At 40.2% G+C, this 25,071-nt stretch overlaps 2 protein-coding genes across 5 annotated transcripts in view; one reads left to right on the forward strand and one right to left on the reverse strand.

Moving 5' to 3' along the window:
* rad54l (RAD54 like) overlaps window positions 1–6,658 on the forward strand; it is a 31,291-nt gene extending 24,633 nt beyond the window's left edge. For both annotated transcript variants that reach the window (XM_080196521.1, XM_080196520.1), the window contains 3 exons: window positions 2,459–2,638; window positions 4,973–5,136; window positions 5,843–6,658. In XM_080196521.1, the coding sequence (XP_080052647.1) occupies window positions 2,459–2,638; window positions 4,973–5,136; window positions 5,843–6,044 (546 nt within the window). In that variant the 3' untranslated portion in view covers window positions 6,045–6,658. The remainder of the gene's footprint in view (window positions 1–2,458; window positions 2,639–4,972; window positions 5,137–5,842) is intronic.
* A 1,708-nt stretch (window positions 6,659–8,366) lies between these two features.
* Window positions 8,367–25,027, reverse strand: lrrc41 (leucine rich repeat containing 41). Of its 3 annotated transcripts, none has more exons than XM_080195332.1 (10): window positions 24,851–25,027; window positions 23,659–23,745; window positions 20,950–21,020; window positions 18,903–20,238; window positions 17,600–17,839; window positions 17,009–17,173; window positions 16,115–16,213; window positions 13,053–13,175; window positions 12,647–12,722; window positions 8,367–12,027 (listed from the first exon to the last, which is right to left on the reverse strand). In XM_080195332.1, the coding sequence occupies exons 1-10, from the start codon at window positions 24,966–24,968 to the stop codon at window positions 11,787–11,789; spliced, it is 2,556 nt and encodes an 851-aa protein (XP_080051458.1). In that variant the 5' UTR covers window positions 24,969–25,027; the 3' UTR covers window positions 8,367–11,786. The 3 variants fall into 3 exon arrangements, with proteins under 3 accessions (XP_080051458.1, XP_080051456.1, XP_080051457.1); XM_080195330.1 differs by having other exon boundaries at window positions 18,525–20,238; XM_080195331.1 differs by lacking the exon at window positions 23,659–23,745 and having other exon boundaries at window positions 18,525–20,238.
* Between the last annotated feature and the right edge of the window lie 44 nt (window positions 25,028–25,071).

Genomic DNA, 25,071 nt, shown 5'->3' on the forward strand with positions numbered 1-25,071 from the left:
AGGTTTGGAAGATCTGAATCGATGCCCTTATTTGGAATGGTCCTATTACTGCTGCAGTATTTAGTCTTTCTCATTTTCTGGACTGACCTATTATATCTGTTCCAATTGCCTGCACTTGCTCCAAAAAGGGGAATGAACAAATGTATAAAGCACTTTTCACATCCTGAGGACGTATCAAAGTGCTTCCCATCCATTAATTGCTTTTGAAGTGCAGTCACTTTTTTATAGACAAATATAGCAGGCAATTTGCAAACTGCAACATTCCTCAAACAGCAAAAATGAGATAAATTACCAAAGAGTGCGATGAATGCTCTGATGGACTTGAGACATTAATTCTGTTTCTCTTTCCACCGATGCTGCCAGTCCTGCTGAGTTTTTCAGGCATTTTTCTGTTTCAGACTTCCAGCATCCACAGTATTTCACTTTTATTATGTAAGATAAATAACCGGTCAATTTGTTTGGTTGAGGGCAACTATTGGCCAGAAGGCAGGAAAATTGCCCTGTTATTTTGATCATGCCACCATTAGATTGTTTACATCCACCAGAACTGGTTTAACGGGGGCAGCATGGTGGCACAGTGGTTAACACTGCTGCCTCACAGCGCCAGGGACCTAGATTTGATTCCCTGCTTGAGTCACTGTCTATGTGGAGTTTGCATGTTCTCCCCGTGTCTGTGTGGGGTTCCTCCGAGTGCTCTGGTTTCCTACCACAGTCCAAAGATGTGCGGGTAAGGTGGATTGGCCATGCTAAAATTGCCCCTTAGTGTCAGGGTGACTAGCTCGGGTAAATGCATGGGTTTATGGAGATAGGGCCTGGGTGGGATTGTGGTCGGTGCAGTCTCAATGGGCTGAATGGCCTCCTTCTGCACTGTAGGATTCTACCTATTCTATAACATCTTATTTAAAAGAATGCACCTCAGACAATATTGGTACTTAGAATATGCAGCACGAAAAAGGACTACTTGTCTCATCCATGCAGGTGCTTATACTTCACTTGAGCCTCTTCCAGTTTTTGTCATTTAACTTTAGCAATATAATCCTCTATTCACTTCTCCCTCCTATGCTTATCTAGCTATCCCTTAAATGCATCTTCAGCATTTGTCTCTATCACTTGCTGTGCTCCCAGCTTTCATATTCTCACCATTCCCTGGGTAAAGAGCTTTCTCCTGAATTCCCCCTTGGATTTCTTGGTGATTATCCTATGTTGAAGGTCTCTAACATTGTACTGCTCATAAATGGAAGCACTGTTTGTATCTTCTTTATCAAAACCCTTCTTAATTATAAAAACCTCTATTAGATTAGCTCTCTGATTTCTTGTTTTCAACCTTTCCTGATAGGTAAAATCTTTCATTTCTGGCTGTACTGTTATAATTTCTTTTTGCATTGTCCCACTGCCTCGTAAATCCTTTTTATAATTTGGTATAGCACTGCACTGAAATGTTATCCTGGTTTATGTGCTCAATTCTTGGCCTTGAATCCATGGCATATTGAATCGGAGAGACAAATGTTCTACCATTGACACCAGAGACATTAAAGTAGGGAGGAAAAAGTGGATGGAGGGAGAGGAAAGCAGAGAAAGAGCAGCAAGCACAAAGAAATGGAGCAGATTTTTTTTTTTTCTGAACTCTGCCAGCATTCTCAGTGAGTGGGATAGAAGACACTGAATATTTCAGTGGGAGCTAGGCTGATCAACCTCTACAACTACCTTGCCATTACATTTTCTAATTAAACTTCATGTAGGTGGGGGGGGAAGAAAATGGCAAGTAACTGACTCCTGGAAATCTTGATTTCCTGTGGTCTTTTTCCATTTCTTATTACATGGCAGGATGTATGAAAATTAGAAAGCTCAGTAGAAGAAAAATTATCAGAACTAAATAAGGTCAGCCAGTGTTAATTACTGGTGATACCTGCTGACATATTTAGAACATGCTCTTGTCTTAATTCCCTCTCACAACAATGATGCTGTTCCTCCCTTGTTATGATTTTTGATTATAAAGCCAACCAGAAGCACATGAACTACAATCAAACCTCTTGTAATTAAACAGTGGGTGTATACAAGATTTGCTCATAATTGATTCTGTTGGGTGGCACAGTGGTTAGCACTTCTGCCTCACAGTGCTGAGGACCTGGGTTTGATTCCCGGCTGGGGTCACTGTCTGTGCGGAGTCTGCACATTGTCCTTATGTCTATATGAGTTTCCTCTGGCTGCTCTGGTTTCCTCCCACAGTCCGAATGATGTGCTGGAGGTTAGGTGCATTGGCCATGTTAAATACTCCCTCAATGTACCCAAACAGGCACCAGAGTGTGGTGACTTGTGAATTTTCACAGTAACTTCATTGCAATGTTAATGTAAGCCTACTTGTGACTAATAAATACACTTTAAAATTTTTGAAAATTCCCTCCACGTGAAATGTGCATAAATTCCAGCTCTATACAATCATTTTGTAATTCTTTTATAGAATCCAGAATTTATCTTCATGCTGAGTAGCAAAGCTGGCGGATGTGGCTTGAATCTAATTGGTGCAAATCGATTAGTCATGTTTGATCCAGACTGGAATCCGGCTAATGATGAACAAGCAATGGCTCGTATATGGCGAGATGGACAGAAGAAAATTTGTTACATCTACAGGCTTTTGTCGGTAAGAATTTGGTTTGTTACAGATACTGTTCGCAGAATCACGTTCTCAAAAATCAATTTTAAAATGTGGCATTTTTATGATAAAGATCTGGAAGAAAATTGAAGGCATTATTCCAGTCAAGTAATTTGTATTCTGGGGTGAGTGTGAAGCAGGTTGGGATTACTGAGGCAGACTGGGAGCACTAAGTGAGATTGGAAAAACAAAACAGGAAGGCCAAATGTCGATTGGCTGGCGAGAATTGTAACTTTGTTGTCCTTTCTCCAAAGTTAGTCCAGGGAGCTGGGAAATTGAAAATTTCACATTTATTTTGATAAGGATTAAGCATTTCAAGTAACCTCCATGTATTCAAATGACAAGAGAAAAAGTGAGTAGCTGGTGAGCATTTATTTTAAGTAGTAAGTTTTATAATCTAATAGATTGAGGAATGGCAAGACAGATACAATCCCTGGAGTGCACATCCTCTTCCTGTGGGAAATCCAGATTTCCTGTGTCCTGGATAACCATATCTGCAGGAAATGTCAATAGATATAGCAGCTCAAGGTCCAGGTTTCAGAGCTTGAACAGATCTGGTGTCACTGTGTCACATCCGCATGCTAAGAGCTTTGTGGATAGCATTTGTATAGATGTGATCTCCTCACAGAGTGAGAATGTGCGAGAAAAGAGGGAATGGGTGACCGCCAGGTCGGTAGTGCAGGAGACCCTGGCTACATCTCACTCTCCCAGTATTCAGTTCTGAATACTAATGAAAGTGATCATACATCTGGAAGTGCAGTCAGAGCCAAGTCCACAGCACCACAGCTGGAAATGGCAAATTTTTGCTGTTGGACTTTGATGTGGCTCTAGAAGATCTCACTTCAGTATCTGAAAGTAGTAAAGCATCCTGTTAGATCTGTTTATTTGTGTGATGCTTGAATTTGAAAATAAATAATCTGCTATAATGGGGTAGCACTGTGGCACAGTGGTTAGCACTGCTGTCTCATAGCGCCAGGGACCCAGGTTCAATTCTGCACATTTTCCCCATGTCTGTCATGGGTTTTTTCCAGGCGCTCTGGTTTCCTCCCTCGCTCCAAAGATGTGCAGGTTAGGTCGATTGCCCACATTAAATTGACCCTTTGTGTTGGGGATTAGCAGGGTAAATACATGGGGTTACGGGGATTGGGCTGAGTGGGACTGTTGTTGGTGCAGGCCGAATAGCCGCCTTCTGCACTGCAGAGATTCTATGATTCTAATAGATATGTATTCCAATAATTCTATTTAACTTCCTATAGAGACAAAATAATGAGTAAATCAGTACTGACTTATTAAACAAGTAATATTTAAACACATAGTCTTTTTCTTGCAACCTTTTCTGACTCAGGGTGTTAGTTAATCTACCTCAAATGTTTTCCATTGAGATTTGTAATTGGGTCAACTACCTTTGGGGAACTTAGCTTTATGAATTGATCTAGTCACTTAGTTGGCATAGCTAATTTGAATTTTTCAAAACAAACAATATAATTTACTGTCATGTACTTAAGCAAATAAGTAATGCTAAGCTGTATTTTTTTCAGTTAGCCCGGTTTTGATCTTTCTTTAAAGTGTCAGGCTGGCTCAATTACTCACGCATTCATGAGTTGGAAGGTTATGTGTTCAAGCCCCACTCCAGGACTGAAGTACATAATCTAACACTTCAACACTACTGAGTGATATATTGTGAATTGATGTTCTTGAAGTGAACTCGGGTTATTGCAATTGCTGTTTGTGGGACTTCACTGTGTACAATTGGCTGTCATATTTGCCCACATAACAAGTAATTGCATTTCAGAAGTGATCCATTGTTACCAAAGCACTTCACACCACTCTGAGGATGTGACGAGGTGCCATCTAATTCCATTTCTTTTCTTTAGAACATTTTGTAGGCCATGCCAATAGCAAGTATGTTTTAGTACTACCTCCTGGATTCCCCTCCTTTTTTTGTAAGGCAGTGTTTTTATACTATATAGAGGTGACCCCCCTGCACCCGCCACCGCTGCCCCGAGTAAGCTTTGAACTTTCCTGAGTAGTTTTGATAGCAAACATTTTATAGCACAAATTCTAGCAGAGAAAATTATTTGAGCTGAATTTTATTTACTTGTTTATCTTGAAGAGGTCGTTTTTGATTAAATGGACTGTCCTTTCGGATGTTGGGGTTTAGTTCCAAATGATGAAATATGATGGCTTGAGTCGACTCAGTACTCGAGTAAATAATTAATTGTACAAGAGTTTTGAGAGATCATGATGCACTATGTAAATGAAAATAATGTATTAACTGGAGCCAAAGATGATTTATCACAGCAGTATCCTATCACGTTTCAGACAGGGACAATCGAGGAGAAGATTTTCCAGCGTCAGACACACAAAAAAGCCTTGAGTAGCTGTGTCGTGGATGAGGAACAAGATGTTGAACGACACTTCTCCCTCGGAGAACTTAAGGAGCTTTTTACTCTAAATGAGAGCACAGCCAGTGACACGCACGATCGGTAACTATTCTCAATTTTACAGCTAACCTAGGGAGCAGTTATTTTCAAATGTATCGTTTCAAGAAAGCGTGGCAATATGAAAGGCTGATGTGAGGTAGTGTCTTGATTGATGTTGAACCTATTCCTTTAATGTTGGTTAAGTTCATGAGGCATATGAAGAATAAATGCAAGTGACACAAAGCTTCCCACAGGGAAAGGGGGAAAGAAAGATTTGACTTATTCAAAAAGGCATTTGAGAATATGAATAAGTGCACATGAGACAAGGGCAGAAAGATGAGCTAATGGAGGAGAAAGTGTAAAGCACAGATGGGGGTTTCAATGTAGTTCTTATTTTTCTTTCCTTAATATCCTTATACCACATGTTGTTCTGTCAAGAATTCCACCTCCCATAGAGATATATTAGCAATCCAGAGTGATTTTGTTGTTTCCCTTTCCCTGACTATGGGGAAATGACACAACAACCATTCTTGAAATCCTGTGTTGTGTTTATCAGCAGATCTTCAAATCATAGTTGTATCTTTAGCATTCAAGTCAAAACACTGCAGAACTGAGGACAGCTGACCAGTTAAGGTCTAAACTGTGCTCTTTGGTCTAATTCAGAATAATGTCACAAACTGTAATTATTTGTAAATGTTTGCACATTTATTAGTGGTCTGTATCTTAATCTCACCTTTAACGTGACCGACCATCTGCTTTCTTTCTGCAGGTTGAAGTGTCGCCGATGTGTCAATGGACGTCAGGTGCGCTGCCCTCCTGAGGGCTCAGACTGCACATCTGATCTCTCCCAGTGGAATCACTGTGCAGATAAACGCGGACTACATGATATGGTCCTTCAGTCTGCCTGGGATTCTGCTGTCTCCTTTGTGTTTCATCACCACTCCCATGAGCAACAGCGTGGAGTTATCTGAGATGGCCGGCAGTTGATGCAAAATTGTGGGGAAGAAAGACTTGTACTTTATCGACAGCGTGTGAAATGGATTTCATGTGTGCAATCTAATTGTAATAGAGACTTGACAGCTGTATGCTTTCAGTGGAATCCCTCAACTTCATTGTGGAAGATCAATGAGCATCAACAGGCTCCTCAGTCCACCTTGGCCTCAGCCAATATGTGGTTAAAGTATTTATCACTGTTAGTGAAGTGCTCTTGGATATTGTATATTTTCATACAAAATACTCCTGCGACTTCTCCGTTGAACGTGGAATGAGAAGGACTGAATAGCATATAATGCAGGGAAGATTTATGATCTATTCCATGAATGAGTGTTTTTGTATATATTGTACAAGACATTCTAATATGCAAGGGGAAATCAGTGGTACTAAAGTGTAAGTACAATATTTCTAGTTTCCCTTTGCGAAATATCTGGCTTGAAAATTCGGACAATTTTAAGATTAATATCGTCTTTCCTGTCTGTTGTCACCTGTGATACCCTCAAAAAGCTGGTTTAAATTAATTCGAAGAGCTTTCATCTTTTAGCCACTTACTTTCTGTACAATTATGGTCAATTCATGTGTGTTATTGAAAGACAATGGTCCTCTACAAAATGTATATTTTCTTTAATGTTAAATGATTTCCTCAGTTTTTTATGGAGATGCAGTTTTCATTTCTTTTGTTTCTGACTTAAAACACTGGGTTGAATTCTCCCAGTTCTTTGGAAATGGGTTAGCAGGTAGGAGGGCAGCCAGTATAACTGGATAAAGTGTTGGGATGGAAGCCCAATGTCTTTACACCATCCAGGCATGTTGCCAGTAGCAGGTAGCTCAGCAGCGTGTAGGTGGCCAATTGAGCCATTTAAGCATCCTATTAAAGACTACTTCCTGCATCTGCCAGCATTTTCCCCATTTTGGGAGGAATTCTCTCCCACAGAAAGCTGTGGAGCCCAAGTCTCTGAATATATTTAAGAAGGAAATAGACATTTCTAGACTCTAAAGGTGTCAAGGGGTATGGGGAGAGAGTGGAAGTATAGCATAGAGGATCAGCCAAGATCATATTCAATGGCAGAGCACGCTCAAAGAGCTGAATTACCTACTTTTCCATTGTTCCATGTTTCTATTAGCTTGGGCTTCTAGATTACTAGTCCAGGGGCATTACCACTGCAGTACTATCTTCCTAAAATTGAACACCAGCCCCAGGAGTGGCCTATTAATTGGCTATGACCAGAAAAATGTGCTCTAGAGGTCATGCCACCCCCTGCAATATAATTAGCTGCATGACTTAAGGCCCTCAGTGGAAAGTTTTTGCCACGTTCGTTTGTCATCTGATAGTTTCTGTCAAATTCATTTACAGGGTGTGGGCATCACTGGCTAGGTGAGCATTTATTTGCCACCCCTAAATTCCCTTGAAGATGATGGTGAGCTGCTTTGTTGAAGCGTTGCAATCCACAGTGGGTAGGAGTTCCAGGATTTTGACCATGCAACAGTGAAGGAACGGGATATATTTACAAGTCAGGATGGTGAATGACTTGGAAGGGAACATCCAGGTGGCAGTGTTCCCATGTGGCTGCTGTCCTTGTCATTCCAGAAGGTAGTGATCAAAGATTTGGAAGGTGCTGCCCTAAGAGCCTTGATGAGTTCCTGCAGTGCATTTATAGATAGTTCACATTACTGCCACTATTCATCAGTAGTGGAGGGAGTGCCAATTAAGTGGGCTGCTTTGTCCTGAATGGAGTTGTTGTACTGCATTCATCCAGGCAAGGGGAGAGCCTTGTATCTTATAGATGATGGACAGGCTGTGTGGAGTCAGGAGGCGAGTTACTCACCACAGGATTTCTCGCCTATGATCTGCCCTTCTACAATGTTTATATGGTTAGTCCAGTTTCCGGCCAGTGGTATCCCTGAGGATGTTGATAGTGGGGGATTTGGCGATGGTAGTGCCATTGAATGTCAAGAGGCGATGGTTAGATTTTCTCTTATTGGAGATGGTACATGTCACTACAATTACTTGCAGTACATGTCAGTACAATTAAAACAAAGATTTAAAAATGACTTTTCCCCAATTCAAAAGTAATTGCTTTTATGCAGTTATTTGCTAGATTTAGAAAATGCAAAAACTGGCATTTCACATATCTGGTGGTGTGAGACTAAATTGCCCCAATTTTAAATCCTGTACAAGCACAATACATACTGGGCAAAAGCAAACCTTTCACTTGGGTCAAATCTTTATTTCTGCATCAGGTTTTTCTTCTTGATTCAACAATGTATCGTTACTATGTAATCAACAATGTATCGTTCATGTAAAACTAGGAAGGCCACAGCATGACCACTGTTCCATTAGTGATACAATTACATTACTCTGTTCAGTCAATCAATTTATAAACTATTACTGTAAAGTAATCAGATGTTTTGAGACATCATACTAACAGTAAAAAAAAAAATCAGCAAAGGTAATGCCATTGAATGTCAAAGGATGATGGATTCTCTCGTTAGAGATGGCCATTGCCTGGCACTTGCGTAGCTCAAATGTTACTTGTCAGTCTGAGCTGGCTATTGCCCAGGTCTCGTTGCATTTGGATTTGGACTTCTTCAGTGAATGGTGCTGAACATTGTGCAATTGTCAGTGAACATGCCCATTCTGACCTGATAACCTCATCAGGGAAGGAATTCATTGATGAAGCAGCTGAAATTGGTTGGGCCTAGGACACTATCCTGAAAAACTTCTACACTGATGACCTGGAACTGAGATGATTACTTCAACCATCTTCCTTTGTGCCAGGTATTACTCTATTGACTCCAGTTCTGACAAGGCACAAGTCAAGAGTGTGATGGAATACTCCCCACTTGCATTGATGGGTACAGCTGAAACACTCAAGAAGCTTGACACCACATCTACAGACATTCAATCTCTCCACCACCGATGCTCAGTAGCAGCATTGTATACTATCTATAAGATGCACTGCAGCAATTCACCAAAGACTCGTAGGCAGCACCTTCCAAACCCACGACCACTTCTATCCAAAAGGGCAAGGGCAGCAGATACGTGGGAACACCACCACCTGCAAGTTCCCCTCCAAGCCACTCACTGTCCTAACTTGGAAGTGTATCACCGTTTCTTTGAAGTTGCTGGGTCAAAATCCTGGAATTTCCTCCCTTACGGCATTATGGGTCAACACACAGCACATAGATTGTGGCATTTCAAGAAGACAGCTGACTATCACCTTCTCGAGAGAACTAAAAATGGGCAATAAATGCTGGCCTGCAGCCACACCCATGTCCCACGAATGAATTAAAAAAAACTTCAGTTTGTGATCTGTAACCTTGTAGGTTACAGGGCTTCAAGTGCGCATCTAAGGATTTTCTTAAAACATGTACCACCCTCTCAGACACTGACTGCCAGATCATCATCAGCTCGGGTGAAAATATTTTCCCTTGAATCCCCTCTAAATCTATGACCTCTTACCATATATCTACGCCCCCATGTTACAGATTGTGAAACAAGGCCAAGATCTCTCTTCCTTATAACTTTATGTACTTCAATTAGGTCTCCCTTCAGCCTCCTCTGTTCCAAAGGGAAAAATATGCAAGCCTACTCAAACTTTCCTCAGTCCAGGCAACAATCTCAAACCTCATCTCATTCTCTCCATCAGTTAGCCCTTCAAATCTGTTCCACCATTCAATCCCTAATGCCATATACCTGCCAAAATCTTAAATACTTTGGTTAACAAAAGTCTATGAAACTCCAGTTTAAAATTAATGGTCGGTTTATCAATTGCCATTTGCTGAAGAGAGTTCCAAACTTCTCCCATCCCTTGTATGAAATGTTTTATAATTACACTGCTGAAAGCTATGGGTCCAATTTTTATACTACGCCTTCGCATCCTAGACTTCCCAACCCAGTGGAAATGGTTTCTCTCTCTCATGTCTATTTCCTTAACAATTTGAAAACTTTAATCAGATAACCAACTTCTGAAGCCCAGGGAATACAGTTTGAGTAATCTCCCCACCTAATTTAATCCACTGAGTCCAGGTTTCACTGGCAATTCTATACTGACTTTCCTCCAAGACTCATACATTCCAAAATGTGGTGCTCAGAACTACCCACAGTACTCCAGACAACTGTACCAGGGCTTTGGATAGGTGTACATGACTTATATCCCTTTATATTTTAGACCTCTAGACATTAAGACCTAGAACTCTTCCAATTATTTTTTATACCCGTTCATGACTACTTAATGCTCACTTAGATGACCTGTCCCCCTGCTTGAATTTCCACCTCCCTCTCACCAGTGTCTCTAGCTTTTCACCATTTAACATGTAATCTTTGTTCTATCCGCTTTAGATGTAAAGTTACCTTACATTTACCTATACCGAAATCAAAGTTTGCCCATTCATTTAATAGATTAATTTCTTTCTTATATTATGCTTTCATCTACAGTGCTTACTAAGCCACTGGGTTCAATTCCGGCCTTGGGGTGATTGTGCAAACTTCACACGTTCTCCTCGTGTCTATGCGGATTTCCTCCAGGGGCTCTGGTTTTCTCCCGTAGTCCAAAGACGTGCAGATTACGTTGACTGCCCATGTTAAAATGCTCCTTTAGTGTCAGAGCTGAGCAGGGTAAATGCGTTGGGTTCTGAGGATTAGGATTGTTGACAGTGGAAGTGCGATAGGCTGAATAGCATCTTTCTGCGCTGTAGGGATTCTAGTCTATGATTCTATGTAATTATTCAACTTGTCTACTATTTGCTTATTTTCAGATATCATTGAGCAGTTTGAGGGGCCCATATTGTTACTGACCACCCTATTTTCTCCTAACGGTGAAATATTGTGTTGATCTGATACCCTTCGTAACTTTTTGTCACCCTCTAGTATTCTTTGTATCTCTCTCATTCACTAGGATGTGTTTTTCCTGCATTTTTCTTTCACTTATACAATGGTTCCCCTTTATTTGTCCCTGGAAACCCAGGAGGTTGTGCCCAATTCACTACCTGGAAGGTCTTTGCATATATAGCCCATCATCTATTTAAGGTACGTTGCTGAGACAATTTCTTAGAGTGCTCCAAACCAAAAAAGATTATCTCAAATCACTTGTGTGAAAGAAAAATAAACCACTTTGCTAAGCCAAGAACTTTACGAAAATGGCAAGCCTTCACAATAATCACAATACTAAAAAAATTAGAAACAAATATTAGGAGAGCATAAAAAAATCATATTTATTAACAGTGCAGCCCAACATGCTGTGAAGGGACTGTGGATCCATCCTCAAAAGAATGTCTCCCCTAGTTTTTTAAAAAATAGAAAATGGAAAACAAACTACTAAGCATAAAGTGCTACACTCTATGAATTCTAACTAAAATTGAGAACCAGAATCCAAAAACACGATCTTATTGAATGGCGGGGCAGGCTCGAAGGGCTGAATGGCCTACTCCTGCTCCTATTTCTTATGTTCTTAACATGGCTTATTTTGTAGTCCATCCATGAGTAATTGCTTTAGATCAGCTTGGATCCTAAGCCAACCAAGCAAGAAGGAATGATAGTTTTCAAAGGACATAATTGGTGAAATATTTTCTTGGAGCTGCATTCACTTTTCTAAATTAACAGACACTACAGTTACAATAATCAACAGTCCTGGTTATAAATAAAAGAACCAAGAAATTTGAACGTGGTAATTTATAATGGTTAACAAAGAGGCTTCTGGATGTGCATCATATTGGAATGTCTACATTACACTGATGTGGTCGGCAAATGCTTGTAATGGCTCAGTAAGTGACTGTATTGTGATTACATGACATTTGTTTCTGAAAAGTTCAAGTGCCTCCTGAGTAAGTGCAGGATCTCTGAAGAACAGGTTCTCGCTTATGTTTAGTTCCTTTAGCTTCAGCCCACCAGATAGTTTGGATTCAGAAGTCATAAGGAGCTTTGCAAACTTGAGTAATCCATCTCCTCGAATACAATTTGCGCTTTAAAATAAATCACAGAGTGACTTAACTCAGCTAAAAATGCACAATTAATTTTGTTAGATGTATTAAATAATAAATGCCATTATAGAATCACAGAATTGTTAGAGGGTAGGAAGCCATTCACCTTTGTCTGCACTGGCTCTCCAAATGAGTAATTCACCTACTGCCATTTCCCAGTTTCTTGCCATAACCCTGCACATTCTTCCCTTTCAGATAACAGTCCAATCCCCTGTTTTTTGCTTTTTTTGCCAATTATTTAAAAAATCTGTTAGGCTAGAAAAGATTACACCACAAGAGATGGTTTTGCCTATAACCATAATATGGTATTTCAAGATAGCTAAATCCAAATAGAATGGTGGGGTGCCAACAGAGTTTTGCATAACAGTACATTCACAATTGTCATTCTCCACAACCAGGAATACTAGTCTCACCAAACTGGGAGACAGTCACTTCTCTGTTTGTGGATGCCAATCACGAAAACAGTTAACCTGAGCTGTCCTCTACCTCTCAAAGCAATCAATTGGATGTTGATGTTGGAAAGAGGGAATTATAGGAAACTTCAGACATGTGTGTGTGCGCGTGTGTGTTGAAGAAAAGGATTAAAAAAAACATTGGTTACCTTACGTTCAGGCTAGAGATGCATGATAAAGAATCCTCAGTAAACAGTTTTGCCAATGAGAGCAGCCCTTCGTTGCCTAGGTAAGGATAAGAACAGCATGGGATATCAAGCTATTAATTAAGAATGGCCACAACTCCAGATGTTTTGAATTTTTTTTCTACAATATAATTTGGAAACACAAATCTGCATATTGAATTTCAAAAGAATGTATATTCACAGGCTTGGAGACTGCATGGACTACATAAATTCCTGTGTTAAGTACAATAAACACAGCTGGGAAATGATGGTTGAGAGACACTGAATACCATTTTATACAGGGACAATAATACATTTTGTTTCAGGTTGATGACAATAGAGCAACACAACCAACTAAATGTGGAGTGAGAATAAAATGAGGCGTACGAACCTAATCGATTTGCTGGTAAAGATAGGAATTTCAGAGACTGATTTTGCTTCAGAGCAGTGACAATTTTAGATACAGTTTCTGCTGCTTGTCTTTCAAACAACCGACAATTATTCAATGTTAAACCTGTGAACGTAAAGTGGAAAAAGATGTTTCTTAGTCATTGCAACAAGAGCCTTTGCTATGGAGTCAAACTGCAGATTCATTTTTACAATTTATCAAAGTCAGTACATAAATGGAACGATTTGCATTAACATAGTGCCATTCACAACCTCAAGAAGTCCCAAATGTTTTATGGTCAATGGAGTAGTTTGAAGTTAGTAAATACTGTAATGAAATATAGCAGCTAATTTACACACAGTAAGGTGCCACTAGCAGCAATGGGATAATGACTTGATGATCTATTTAGCCATTTAGATCAATGGTTCATTGAAAAATCATCATAGCAACAGGTGCTGCATTTTGATGATACAAATAAAACAAGTCATCATAATTCATGACAGACAATTCAAATTTTAAGAAGTATAATGTGGTCAAAAGATTCTGCAGCTATGAACATTTTGATATATAAATAATTACAATACTTTGCATAGTGCAGGTTTCCTTAATTTACAGAATAAAACTGAAAGGTCCACTCCATCATTAAGGTCTATACATTACATGTTGTCAGGTTGAGTTCCTCAAATTCTCAATTATTTGCATACTATTTATGAGTTTTATCTGGTAGGGGATTGGGCTCGAGTATTATATTTGTTCTATTTCTTATGGTGTCTTTTCTCCTCAATTCCATTGTACATTTACTTTTGCATGGTTGTGGCAAGAGACTGTGATAACGGGAGGTGGGATTCAAGATTTTCGAACAAAGTTCATACATAGAACATAGAACACTACAGCACAAACAGGACCTTCAGCCCACAAGTTGTGCTCATCATATCCCTACCTACCAGGCCTATCTATAACCCTCAATCCCATTAAATCCCATGTACTCATCCAGAAGTCTCTTAAAAGACCCCAACGAGTTCGCCTCCACCACCACCGACGGCAGCTGATTCCACTCACCCACCACCCTCTGAGTGAAAAACTTACCCTTGGCATCTCCTCTGTACCTACTCCCCAGCACCTTAAACCTGTGTCCTCTTGTAGCAACCATTTCAGCCTTGGGAAATAGCCTCTGAGAATCCACCTGATCTATACCTCTCAACATCTTATAAACCTCTATCAGGTCACCTCTCATCCTTCGTCTCTCCAGGGAGAAAAGACCGAGCTCCCTCAACCTCTCTTCATAAGGCATGCCACCCAATCCAGGCAACATCCTTGTAAATCTCCTCTGCACCTGTTCAATAGCTTCCACATCCTTCTTGTAATGAGGTGACCAGATTTGCGCACAGTACTCCAAGTGGGGTCTGACAAGGGTCTTATAAAGCTAATCAGACAAAGCTTTTTGCACCTTTCAGCAAGGGAACACATTCAGTTTTTTGCTTGTGTTAGAATAGCTTGGGTACCTAGAATCAGTTTCAATACTTGTTTCAGAACACTTTTGTTTGTTTACATGCTCTTTGCTAAGTCTAGCATTCCAAACCTGTGACACATATTCAAAGATGGGTCTTAAGTAATTATTAAACACAATAAGTTAGAGTTAGGTTGTAACGCTTAAGTAGATATAGCTTGTGAGATCATCCATTTTCTCTCTGTAAACACTTCACCTCCTTTTGAGAACACTTTTGAATGTAGGTTCCTAACAGCTTAATGCACAAGTGTAGCACAATCTCAGCATTGTCTTAAGTTGGTGATAAGGGAATCAACGGTTGCACATGAAACAATTCCACTGTGTTGCATTTTTGGTGGTGGTGGGGGGTGGGGAGGGGAAGGGGTGTCACACTCATGTGATTTGCTGTTATCCATTGTAACAAGTGCTGGCCACCTTGAGGACGCATCAATTATTACTGAAAAATATGTAACCTTCAAACGGACTCTCAAATGGATCAGCAAAATCTACATGTAATTGTTGCCATGGCATTTTAGGCCATTCCCAAAGATATAAAGGAGGCAACGGTAGATTCAAACTAACAGCAACAGATTTATTCTAAGTCTCGCCTATAGAGTACAAATTGAAAATAAAACAGCAATCTCTGCAAACACCCTAATGACATCACCGTCAAATCATGTGATCAGCTCTTAATGCAACCTGCAACCCTTTTAAATATATAGCACCCATTTGCTCAATGAAGTGACTGCCCCTTGCATGTGAGATGTGTCACCTTGATTACGGTCCACCAGAAGGGCAAGATACTCCACCCATTTATGGCAACGTATAAGCAGGGTGATATCGATACAGCCAATGTTCATGATGGCTAAAAATATAACAGGACTTAATTTGGTTCCTTGTGGGATTTCAACATACAACGTTAACTAAATGGAAGTACGCGATCATTGATTTAATGATGTTGGCTGAGACACTAGCTATGATATAGGAAGAAAGCCTTTGCTTTTCTTAAAATAATGCTATGGATTTTTTTTTACATACGCCTGAAAAGTCAGGCAGGGACTTGATTAAAAAACAGGGACGCAGAGAACCTAATTTCTACATTCCAGTCCTACACTTCAATTGAAGGTATGAGAAAAGATGACTAACTGACTTCTGATGTGCATCTTGCAGCAAAACCTGCAACTTCAAATGATAATGTCAACTTATTATTTTATGCCAATGCAGTCTTCTAAAATATCAGGACCAAGGTCATGCTGGATTTTGGGTCTGGCAATTCGAGCCATGGGCTGTTTGGGCAAAGCTGGGTTGAATGGGGTCAAGGGTTGCTCGGAAATAGACTGGCATGGAAGTGGCAAAGCAGATAACTAGGCTGGTGCCACACTGTGCAATCTAGAGAATTCTCCAGGTAAGGTTTTTTTTTTAATTGATGCATGGCACATTCTAATAATGTCCAGTTTTCAGACGCCTCTGATTTAAGGAAAACCGGATTTGAGACACTTGAGTTGCATTTATTATTGATAGTTCAAACAACAATTAAAACTCAATATAATCTATTGCTACACTATTTGCTCTTTCTCACCTTTAAAAGGAGCACTACGCAAAAGATCTAGAACTTCCTTAAAGCAAACAGCAAGATTCACATCCTGTATGGTAACCCGATCTAAGGCAGAGAGAAAGTCTAGGAGGCAAAATGATTTGTTACATCATTAGATATGCAGCTTTGCAAATATAGATAACATTTTAATATGGGATTTAATGTTGTCAGACTAATAAAGGTTTCTCTATTTGGACTCTTCCCCTACTGCACTGGAAAATATCAGAAACACCAGAAAAATCATTGTGATCTCCAAACAATGGGTCATCCAGTCAGGGAGAAAAATTAATTAACTCAGTCAATACAGAATTATTGGGAAACATTAGACACAGTGGTTAGCATTGCTGCCTCACCGTGCCAGGGACTCAAGTTTGATTCCAACCTTGGGTGACTATCTGTGTGGGGTTTGCACGTTTTCTCCATGTCTGAATGGGTTTCCTCCAGTTCTCTGGTTTTCTCCCACTGCCCAAAGATGTGCGGGTTCGATGGACTGGCCATGCTAAATTGCCACTTAGTGCCCAAAGACATGCAGGTTAAGTGGATTGGCTGTGCTAAGTTACCCCTTTGTGTCCAAAGACGTGTAGGTTAGAGAGATTAGCTATGGTAAATGCAAGGGGTTATCGGGATGGGGTGGAGGTTGGGCCAGATGCTCTTTTGGACAATTGTGCAGATTCGATGGGTCAAATGGCCACCTTCTGCACCGTAGTGATTCTAAGAATCAACAATTCTACACGCATCCACAGGGTTCCTCTGGAGCCAGTATGCATTTGCTGTAATTAAAACTGCAGGTTATTTAAGGCAAGGGAATCATGCAAAATCTTATTAAAATTAAAAAATACATTTGACAGGCTTATCCCTTCAGTGTACATTATCACCCACATGTAGTCGTATACAGCAGTTTGCCAAGTTCCTCTGGAGCTTCAAATGATGCCCTGTGCAGACACAGGCATCTGAGGAATTTCAATCGTTTTAAAACAGGCATCAGCAAGTCAACTTGTAGGGGTTTGTCTGTGCAACTCAGACTCAAATCCTCCAAACAGCTATCTGAGAAAACACAGCAGCAAACAATGAGAAAATTCCAAAGTGAACATCCAAATATTAATAGAATTATCAACCAATTTTAATTAAATGTTAAAGCATAGGTGTGTGATTGCTGGGATGACCATTATCGGGGGGGGGGGGGGGGGGGGCGGTGTGGTTAACTGAAGTTCCATCATCAATCATCTACTAATTTTTGTTTTTAAATTTCAACCTGGATTGCATTCTTGCTACTCCACTAGCTTTCCTGCCAATCTTCTGGAGCTTGACCAGAATACCACAGAAAGCATGTGGGACAGGCACGATCGTCAATCTCTCCTGCCCAATCAAAGATGAACAAAATCAAGAGCTTTCAGAGCATGTTTCACTTGGAATAAGGGTGATTCATTTGATGTATTTCTTTAAAAAAAACAATAAAAATGCATTTCTGACCTGTTACCTCTGCAGCAGTCATCAACAACTCGTTTTCCAGGGACTCATTTTGTATTTCCAGCAGGAAACCCAAATGGAATGTGTGCAGGCGGGGGAAGTTGCTGAGCAGGAATTTAATCAGCTTGATCATGGGAAGGTGCAGGATATCATCTTTTAATACAAGACTGGAAAGACTATTGTCATGGCATCGAGACAGGACATAGAGTTCCTTGAGAATTGGAAAGATGGTGGGTCCCAGGCCTTAAAGCAGAAGCAACAAGAGAGTATAACCAGTGCTGCCCATGTAAAGCAGTAAGCACAACCATAATTTCTCAGGTGGCAAATTTAAACTTTTGCAAAGTTCTGCAGCCAAGCCAACCTTAATTGACTTGCTAGTTAGGAGAATGTTGAGAGTTACTATCAGATGACTTGCTTATCCTATCTAGACTGGGAAATGGTGTAGATAGAAATTAATTTAAATAACAAAAATGTTGCAAGAGCCATTCATTAAATCATTCACCGCATTATTAAAACACCAACAAGACTTGTCAACATGGATCAAAATCTCTAGCCCCAGACATAAAATGAAAGGAGGTGAATTACAAAGAACATTAACCTGATATAATTTCTGACAAGTGGGCAGTTTTATAATACTTTCAAGATAATTGCAAATGGTAAATGATGTTTTATAAAAAAAAGTCAAAGGCAAAACCTCCAGTGAAGTACTCAAAACTTAAGTGTCTAATTTTTGATTTTCTGCTCATTATTTAATGTTACACAAATAAGGATTAGGTGAACCCTTCATTTTATGAGCTGAACATAATGCAGTTAAATAAAGTCACCTACTCATGCTGAAGGTTGTTGTATTGCAAGCTGTTGCTTTTGGAGTAACTATAAAATCAAATTGTGCAATACTTTATCATCTCCACAAACCTTACCAACTAACCATTATATTCCAAAACTAGTTTCTGGAGGGACACCCATGAACGGAGCAACTTGCAGAGCATCCTGGAAGACTTGAATGACAATGAGACTGATGTAATTTCCAGCACCGACACACTCCTCAGATAGAACTCAGACGAGCAAGAAAGAGGTATGTTGTCCACTTGCTCTTGGCCAAAGAAATCAGAGTTACTCAAACCCTCCAGTAGGATGTTTTCATCAGTTTCTGAGGTGCCTTGCTCACTGTCTGATTTATTTCCCCCTATCATGAAAATATAATCATAGATATCCTCTGGCTTCTCAATTGCTTCAGGTGAACCAGAAATCTTTGGTTTTTCAGCTGACTGGACATTAAACATGTCAATGAGACTTCGCTTCTTACATGTTCTTTGGTTTGTAGAACACGACACCAGACCTTCTGAGGTCCAAATGCTTGAATTGAGAAGATATGATTCTTCCAACTTTCTATTTTGTACATTTGTTGATTCAAGTTCTCCAGAAATCATTCCAGGAGATCCACGACCTTCTGAAAAACTCCCAATTGCTTTTGTGTATGTTCCTTCCTCTGCAATTGCAGCACTTGTCTTTTCAGCACCATTAGTAAACTCACAATGAGACACTAGCTGTTCTGAAGTTCCAGTGATTACACTGGATGATGATGGTTTGGTAAATGTTCTGCCATCGGTTTCATGGGAATAACTTGATTTTTCTTCAGAACCATCATGATATAGATTAGGACATCTAGGCTCTTTCGCAACCCTGCTGCATGCATAAGGATACAAATCCTCCTTTAGACCATTACAACAATTGCTTGATTCACAAGTCTTGCCAGTGGGCCTCTGTTCTAACTGACTGCTAGATGCACAAGAATTTTGTTGTACGAAAGCCATATTGTGTATTCCAGAAAAGGGCTGAACTTCTGAAACAGTGTGTACATCAAGACTGCTCTGTCTTCCACACATTGTGCCATCGGATTTGCGCTTCTTGGGGTAAATCCTGTGTGTTTCACAACAACTAGATCCATTCATCAAATAAAGTTCCTCGCATGCTGTACCTTCAGAATTTACAGAACATGCGATTGGAGATATCAGGTTAGCAGAAGGCACGTTAACACGTGAAGACACGAGTTTCTTATCACCATTGTTTTCAGTAGTAGTAAACATCCAATCAGGTAAAGTACAGTCCGTAGCCCTTTCAGGTTGTTGGCGGCGGTAATCTAATATATCACTCTGAGCCGTTGGCTTCATTGATTTAGCACTCATTATTAATTTGCCCTCATCACAACAATAAGTATTCTCATCTTCCCTCTTCCCTTCATGCCAAAGTCCTGCACATGTCCTTAGTATGTGAGACAATAATTCAGGATGGGGTTCATTCCAATGTGACAATGCCACCTCCTTCACAACGCCATGGTGAACAAGCCTATGAAGCAGCTTTAACAGTGAGTGCTCTAACAGTGGATCCACGGAACGCAGATGTTGAAACACCAGCTTATGCACTGTGGAAGTCAAACGGGCACAAATGCTTGGATTTTCAGCAAGTTCTTTCACTCCTTGGAGCTTGTTGCGTATGACCAGTTTGCTTACATGTCGTGATCCTAGTACCAAGGCAGAAGAGCGAGAATTCTTTAAACGCCTGTCATTCAAGATATCCAGTGTTCCCCATAAGACACCATGAAAGAAGGTTTGCAGGAATTTTTGTCTCCAGTTAAAAGGTTCCTGTGGTATTAATGAAAACACAGATCAGTACACAAAAGCAACTACATCCCGTGATGACAGCTCTTAAAGTTAACTTAAGAATTCCTAAGCAGAATCTTGAATTCTGTTTTCTCTACGCTCTGGAATACTTTCCCAAGCAACTTGAGCCCTTGCTTATGCGAATACTACAAGGGAATGCACAAGTGAATGTCCTTTCTTTCTAATATGGAGGGGAAATCATCTTAGCACCCAACCGTTGGATTTGACAGGTACAGTATTTATATTGCAAGCAAGCAAATCCTGTCAGTTAATGTTGAGCAGCATTACTGTAGAGAATTAGCACAGGATGTGTCATAAGTAAACCATAAAGCTGTTGCAAAATATTAACTTTTTTTTAAGCAGAACTTCTATTAATGTCAAATGAACAGGATGTCCACCACAACATCTTCACCTTTGTTAGGACTACAGACTAAAACATTAACCCGCTAATCGCTGAGCAATAAAATAATTTTACTTTATCGGTTTTAAATTTCTTTAGATATGGCAGGATGTACTGCAAAACTAAAAGCAAAGGCTAGTGCTAACCAGCAACAGAACAGCAGTTTATAGCAGCTTTTGTTGCAGTCTATGTTTTCACAAAATTTGCCCGACATCACAATGCTGTCTTGAATTCTCTACTTCTAGATATATTAATCGTCACATAAAAAACGGACAGCATAAAAATATACTTACCGTTCTTACTTTCGGGTTGGTTCCAATCAAATCCTGCCAAAGCTGCAGCCAAAGCACCTGAGTTGAAATGCCTATAAAACATATTAAGACACAAAATAAAAGCATTTCAAAGAGATTGGAAAACTGTTATAATTGATACCACAAGCTGGGTTAAACAGCCACACAAGAGGGCTAGTCTGCATCAAAAAATCAGGCAGGTTGAGAGAGGAAAGAGAAGAAAGTAAAAAGGAATCAAGGTTCACAAGTCAATACTGCATAGACTTTATTATCCGATCCTTTGATTTATGTGTGCACCCACTGCAGCAAGGATTATCATGTGAGAATTGGACACTTCAGCTATGGTAAAGTAATTAAACTATTCGAGATCTTACCTTATTGTTTTTTAAGATTAATGACTGCCATTAAAATATGTATTCTATGAGGTAAGGAGTAAATATGCTCCAAATGCATTAATGTTTACAGGTAGAAATAAATGTGGCATTTTAGCAAATGTACTTCCACTTACAGATTGAAACATCCCAAAGTTTAGCAATGTGCCTTGACTTGAGAGTCATTGTGTTAGAAACATCCCAACTACAAATATCTTAAACAAGAGCAAATAATTGTTTATTTTCTTTAAAGCAATATTATGAAAAAGTACTGGCCAGAACAGTGGCTAGTTCTCCTGCTCCCCTTCAAACCGTGCTATGAGTTCACCAATTTCTATCTGACTCAGCAGAAGAGGCAGTTGGTACATTAGTTTAACAACTAGCTTAAAATTAAAATGAGAAATTACTAAATGAAAAGTTTCTTAACATGAATATACAAGTAAAGGAGTACCAGTATTATCACATGAGCCTGAATATTATTTAGTATAACATCATATGCCACTCAACCTTCTTATATTTAGCTTTCAAGCTATTAATCTGATGTTGTGTTGCAGCAGATAATTGTGAATGGATTCTGATTCAAGTAATTATTTTTAATAATTGCTTAGTGGTGCAGACCTTGAGTACTGCTGAAGAAAAGACACAGTTGATGCTTTTTGTCTTGGACTCATGACAGATGCAAGAATCTCAAAAAAAGCAACAACATATATTGCATAAGAAAAAGGTGGTGATTGGTTGGTAAGTCAGATGTCATTAGAACATAGAACACAGAACATTACAGCACAGAACAGGCCCTTCGGCCCACGATGTTGCGCCGACCAATTAAAAAAGCAATGACCCTCTAACCTAAACCAATCCCTTTCCATCCATAAACCTATCCACGGATCTCTTAAACGTCCCCAAACTAGGCGCATCCACAACTGCAGCAGGCAGGGCATTCCAATCCCTCACCACCCTCTGGGTAAAGAACCTACCTCTGACATCTGTCCTATAACTACCACCCCTTAATTTAAAGCTATGCCCCCTCGTGCTAGCATTCTCCATTATCCATGGTGATATCTTGACCAATGCACCAGGGAAGTAATTGTCCCCCACACTATGTTTCTATGATTGGACAGTGTATGCTGAACAATCCCAAGCGTGCTAAGAATTACACTAATTTAAGACTATTGGTCAGGCCCACAATGTAGCTCACTTACACTTGTTAGAAGCTACATAGATTCACACACAGGAACAGATTCACGCGCAGGAACCTGTACTGTAGGCAAAAAGAGCATATGCAGGCATTGTTCTTTTTTTGAATAAAGTGTGGGGGACAATAGTTGCCTGGTGCATTCTCCATGGAAACATCTCAACCAAAACATAACTGACTTGTCAATAAATCAATATCTGTTACTCTAGCAGTATAAACTTTTGCCCTCTTTGAAATTTGGCACTCCTGATGAATGCAAGATGAAAAGCTCTGGTAGCACGTCTCTTTTTTTCCAGCAATTATTTTTTAAAGCTACTTTGCTAATCATGGCATTATCCAACACAGACAGAAGAATGCAAAAATAGGAAAATTTAAACGCTTAAACATCAGATAAGGTACCATAATCCCTTCATTTGTTACAATGGTAAACAAGGCGCACATTATCCGATCAGTTGTCTGGTTTTATGATTCTGATTAAAGGTGCTCGTAACGAGTTACCTTATATGTCAATTCAGAAGAAATTCCTTCACAACATTTCCTTTGATGAAATCATGGCATTAACAATTAAAAATACACAGAAGAGAAAAGCACAATGTTAAAATTAATAACAATTATAACTTTTAATTTGAAGATTTCAGTGATTTGAATTAAGGTTTAAATGATCCAAGCGAATGCCCAAACAGATGGTTTCAACTGGTGCGGAGAGGGGAGGGTCAGGATGGCGAACTCCTCGTGAACCTGCTCCTGGGCCTGGCGAAACACGCCATTTACAGGTCCAGACAGCGGGCAATCGAGGGGGCCGTCCATCCTGACTGTCTGCCCCTCTACTGCAGCTACGTTCACAGCCAGGTGTCCCTGGAGAGGGAGCATGCGGTGTCCATGGCTGCAGCTGACACCTTCTGTGCCCATTGGCTCCACAGGGACTGGGTGCATTATTGGCCCTAATAATCACATTTTAATTTGATGTTTTCAAGTTTCCTTGTACTTTGATTTTGTTCGGGCTGTTTCCCTTCCTTTTGGGGAGCTGCCCCTTTTACTTTGTCCTGATTTAACTTGGGCTTTTTTTATTTGGTTTGACCTTAAAAGAGGCCAAACAGATGGTTTACAGGAGTTTGAATTTAGAGGGTGAAATTCCTGAAGTAATTTTACCTTTCTTTACGGCGACCTCTTCCATTCTCTCCAGGTCATAAATGTTAAGGAACTTCAGCAGCTCTTGGAGAATTGCAGTTGGCAAATCTGCGTATGGAGCACAACACAGGATGGGGACTTAGAAGAGCCTGTTACAAGGAAGTGCAAACTTTCAGCCAAATAACAGTCCTTGGAGAAATAGGCTGCATTAAGTGCAGACTTCTGTGACTAGTGGACACCACGCAGAGCAAACACACAGATTATGATCCAGTGTGACTACATCAGTTAATTTTTTTAAAATCCATTTGATTTGTTGAAAGTAGGTTTTATGCTTAAATTGCCTTATTAATTTTTAATTTGATTATTATCACATGCATTGGCACACAGTGAAAAGTATTGTTCTTTGCACACTATACAGACAGAGCATACCGTTCATACAGTACATAGGGAGAAGCAAAGGTGAGGGTGCAGAATGTATTGTTACAGTCATAGCTAAAGTGTAGAGAAAGATCATCTTGATAGGAGATGGGAATAAAACAGTGTGAGAGTTTAAGAGACTAAGAGGTTAAGTTTTTAAAGCATAGGAGAGTAAAAGATAGAATTAGAGGGTATGCAGGGGACGGCTCACAATAAGTCGCCACACTCCAGCATATGTTTTGTATAAAGGGTAATTAGGGATGGGCAATCATTTGTGGGATATGGGTGCTGCTGGTTGGTCAGCATTTATTGCCCATCCCTAGTTGCCCAAGGGCAGTTGAGAAACAACAGCATTCGTGTGATTCTGGAGTCACACGTAAGAACTGCTGAATTCTTTCCCTAAAGGACATTAATGAACCAGATGTTTTTTTCTCTGACAATCGACAATGGTCTCATGATCATCAGTGGATTCTTAATTCCATATTCTTTTTATTGAATTCAAATTCCACCATCTACCATGGCAGGATTCGAATCCTGGTCCCCAGAAAATTAGCTGAATTTCCGGATTAATCGTCTAGCGATGACACCACTAGGCTGTCACTTAATAACCTAATAAAGGATAGACAACATGTGCAGATTTGTTGCTGACATTTTTCCTCACGAATCTACGAAAGGACTTTGACATCCTGACAGATCTTGAGCTGCGACTTGCCCTTATCTCTGAGTGAGCCTGACAGACAGGTGCCTGGGCCTCAGTCACCCAGAGACACAATGGAGCCTCAGCTTCGAGTCTTACCGCAGACTCCCTGCTCCAGCCGAACCATGTTCTCGCTGACATTCTTGGCACAAATGGTGAATAGGGTGGGCACATGGTGACAGAGGCTGTCCTCCTTCCCGGGGCTGCCCGGCTCCATCCCCTCCCACCCCCTGCTCTGGGCTCTCACACCGTTGCTACGCCGCCATCTTGAGAAGGTCGCCGTTGCCGCTCTGAACGTCCACCATCCGAATGAGGTCCGT

The sequence above is a fragment of the Carcharhinus amblyrhynchos genome, chromosome 9 (assembly GCF_965287045.1).
Source record: "Carcharhinus amblyrhynchos chromosome 9, sCarAmb.v2.hapA, whole genome shotgun sequence".
NCBI lineage: Eukaryota > Metazoa > Chordata > Chondrichthyes > Carcharhiniformes > Carcharhinidae > Carcharhinus > Carcharhinus amblyrhynchos.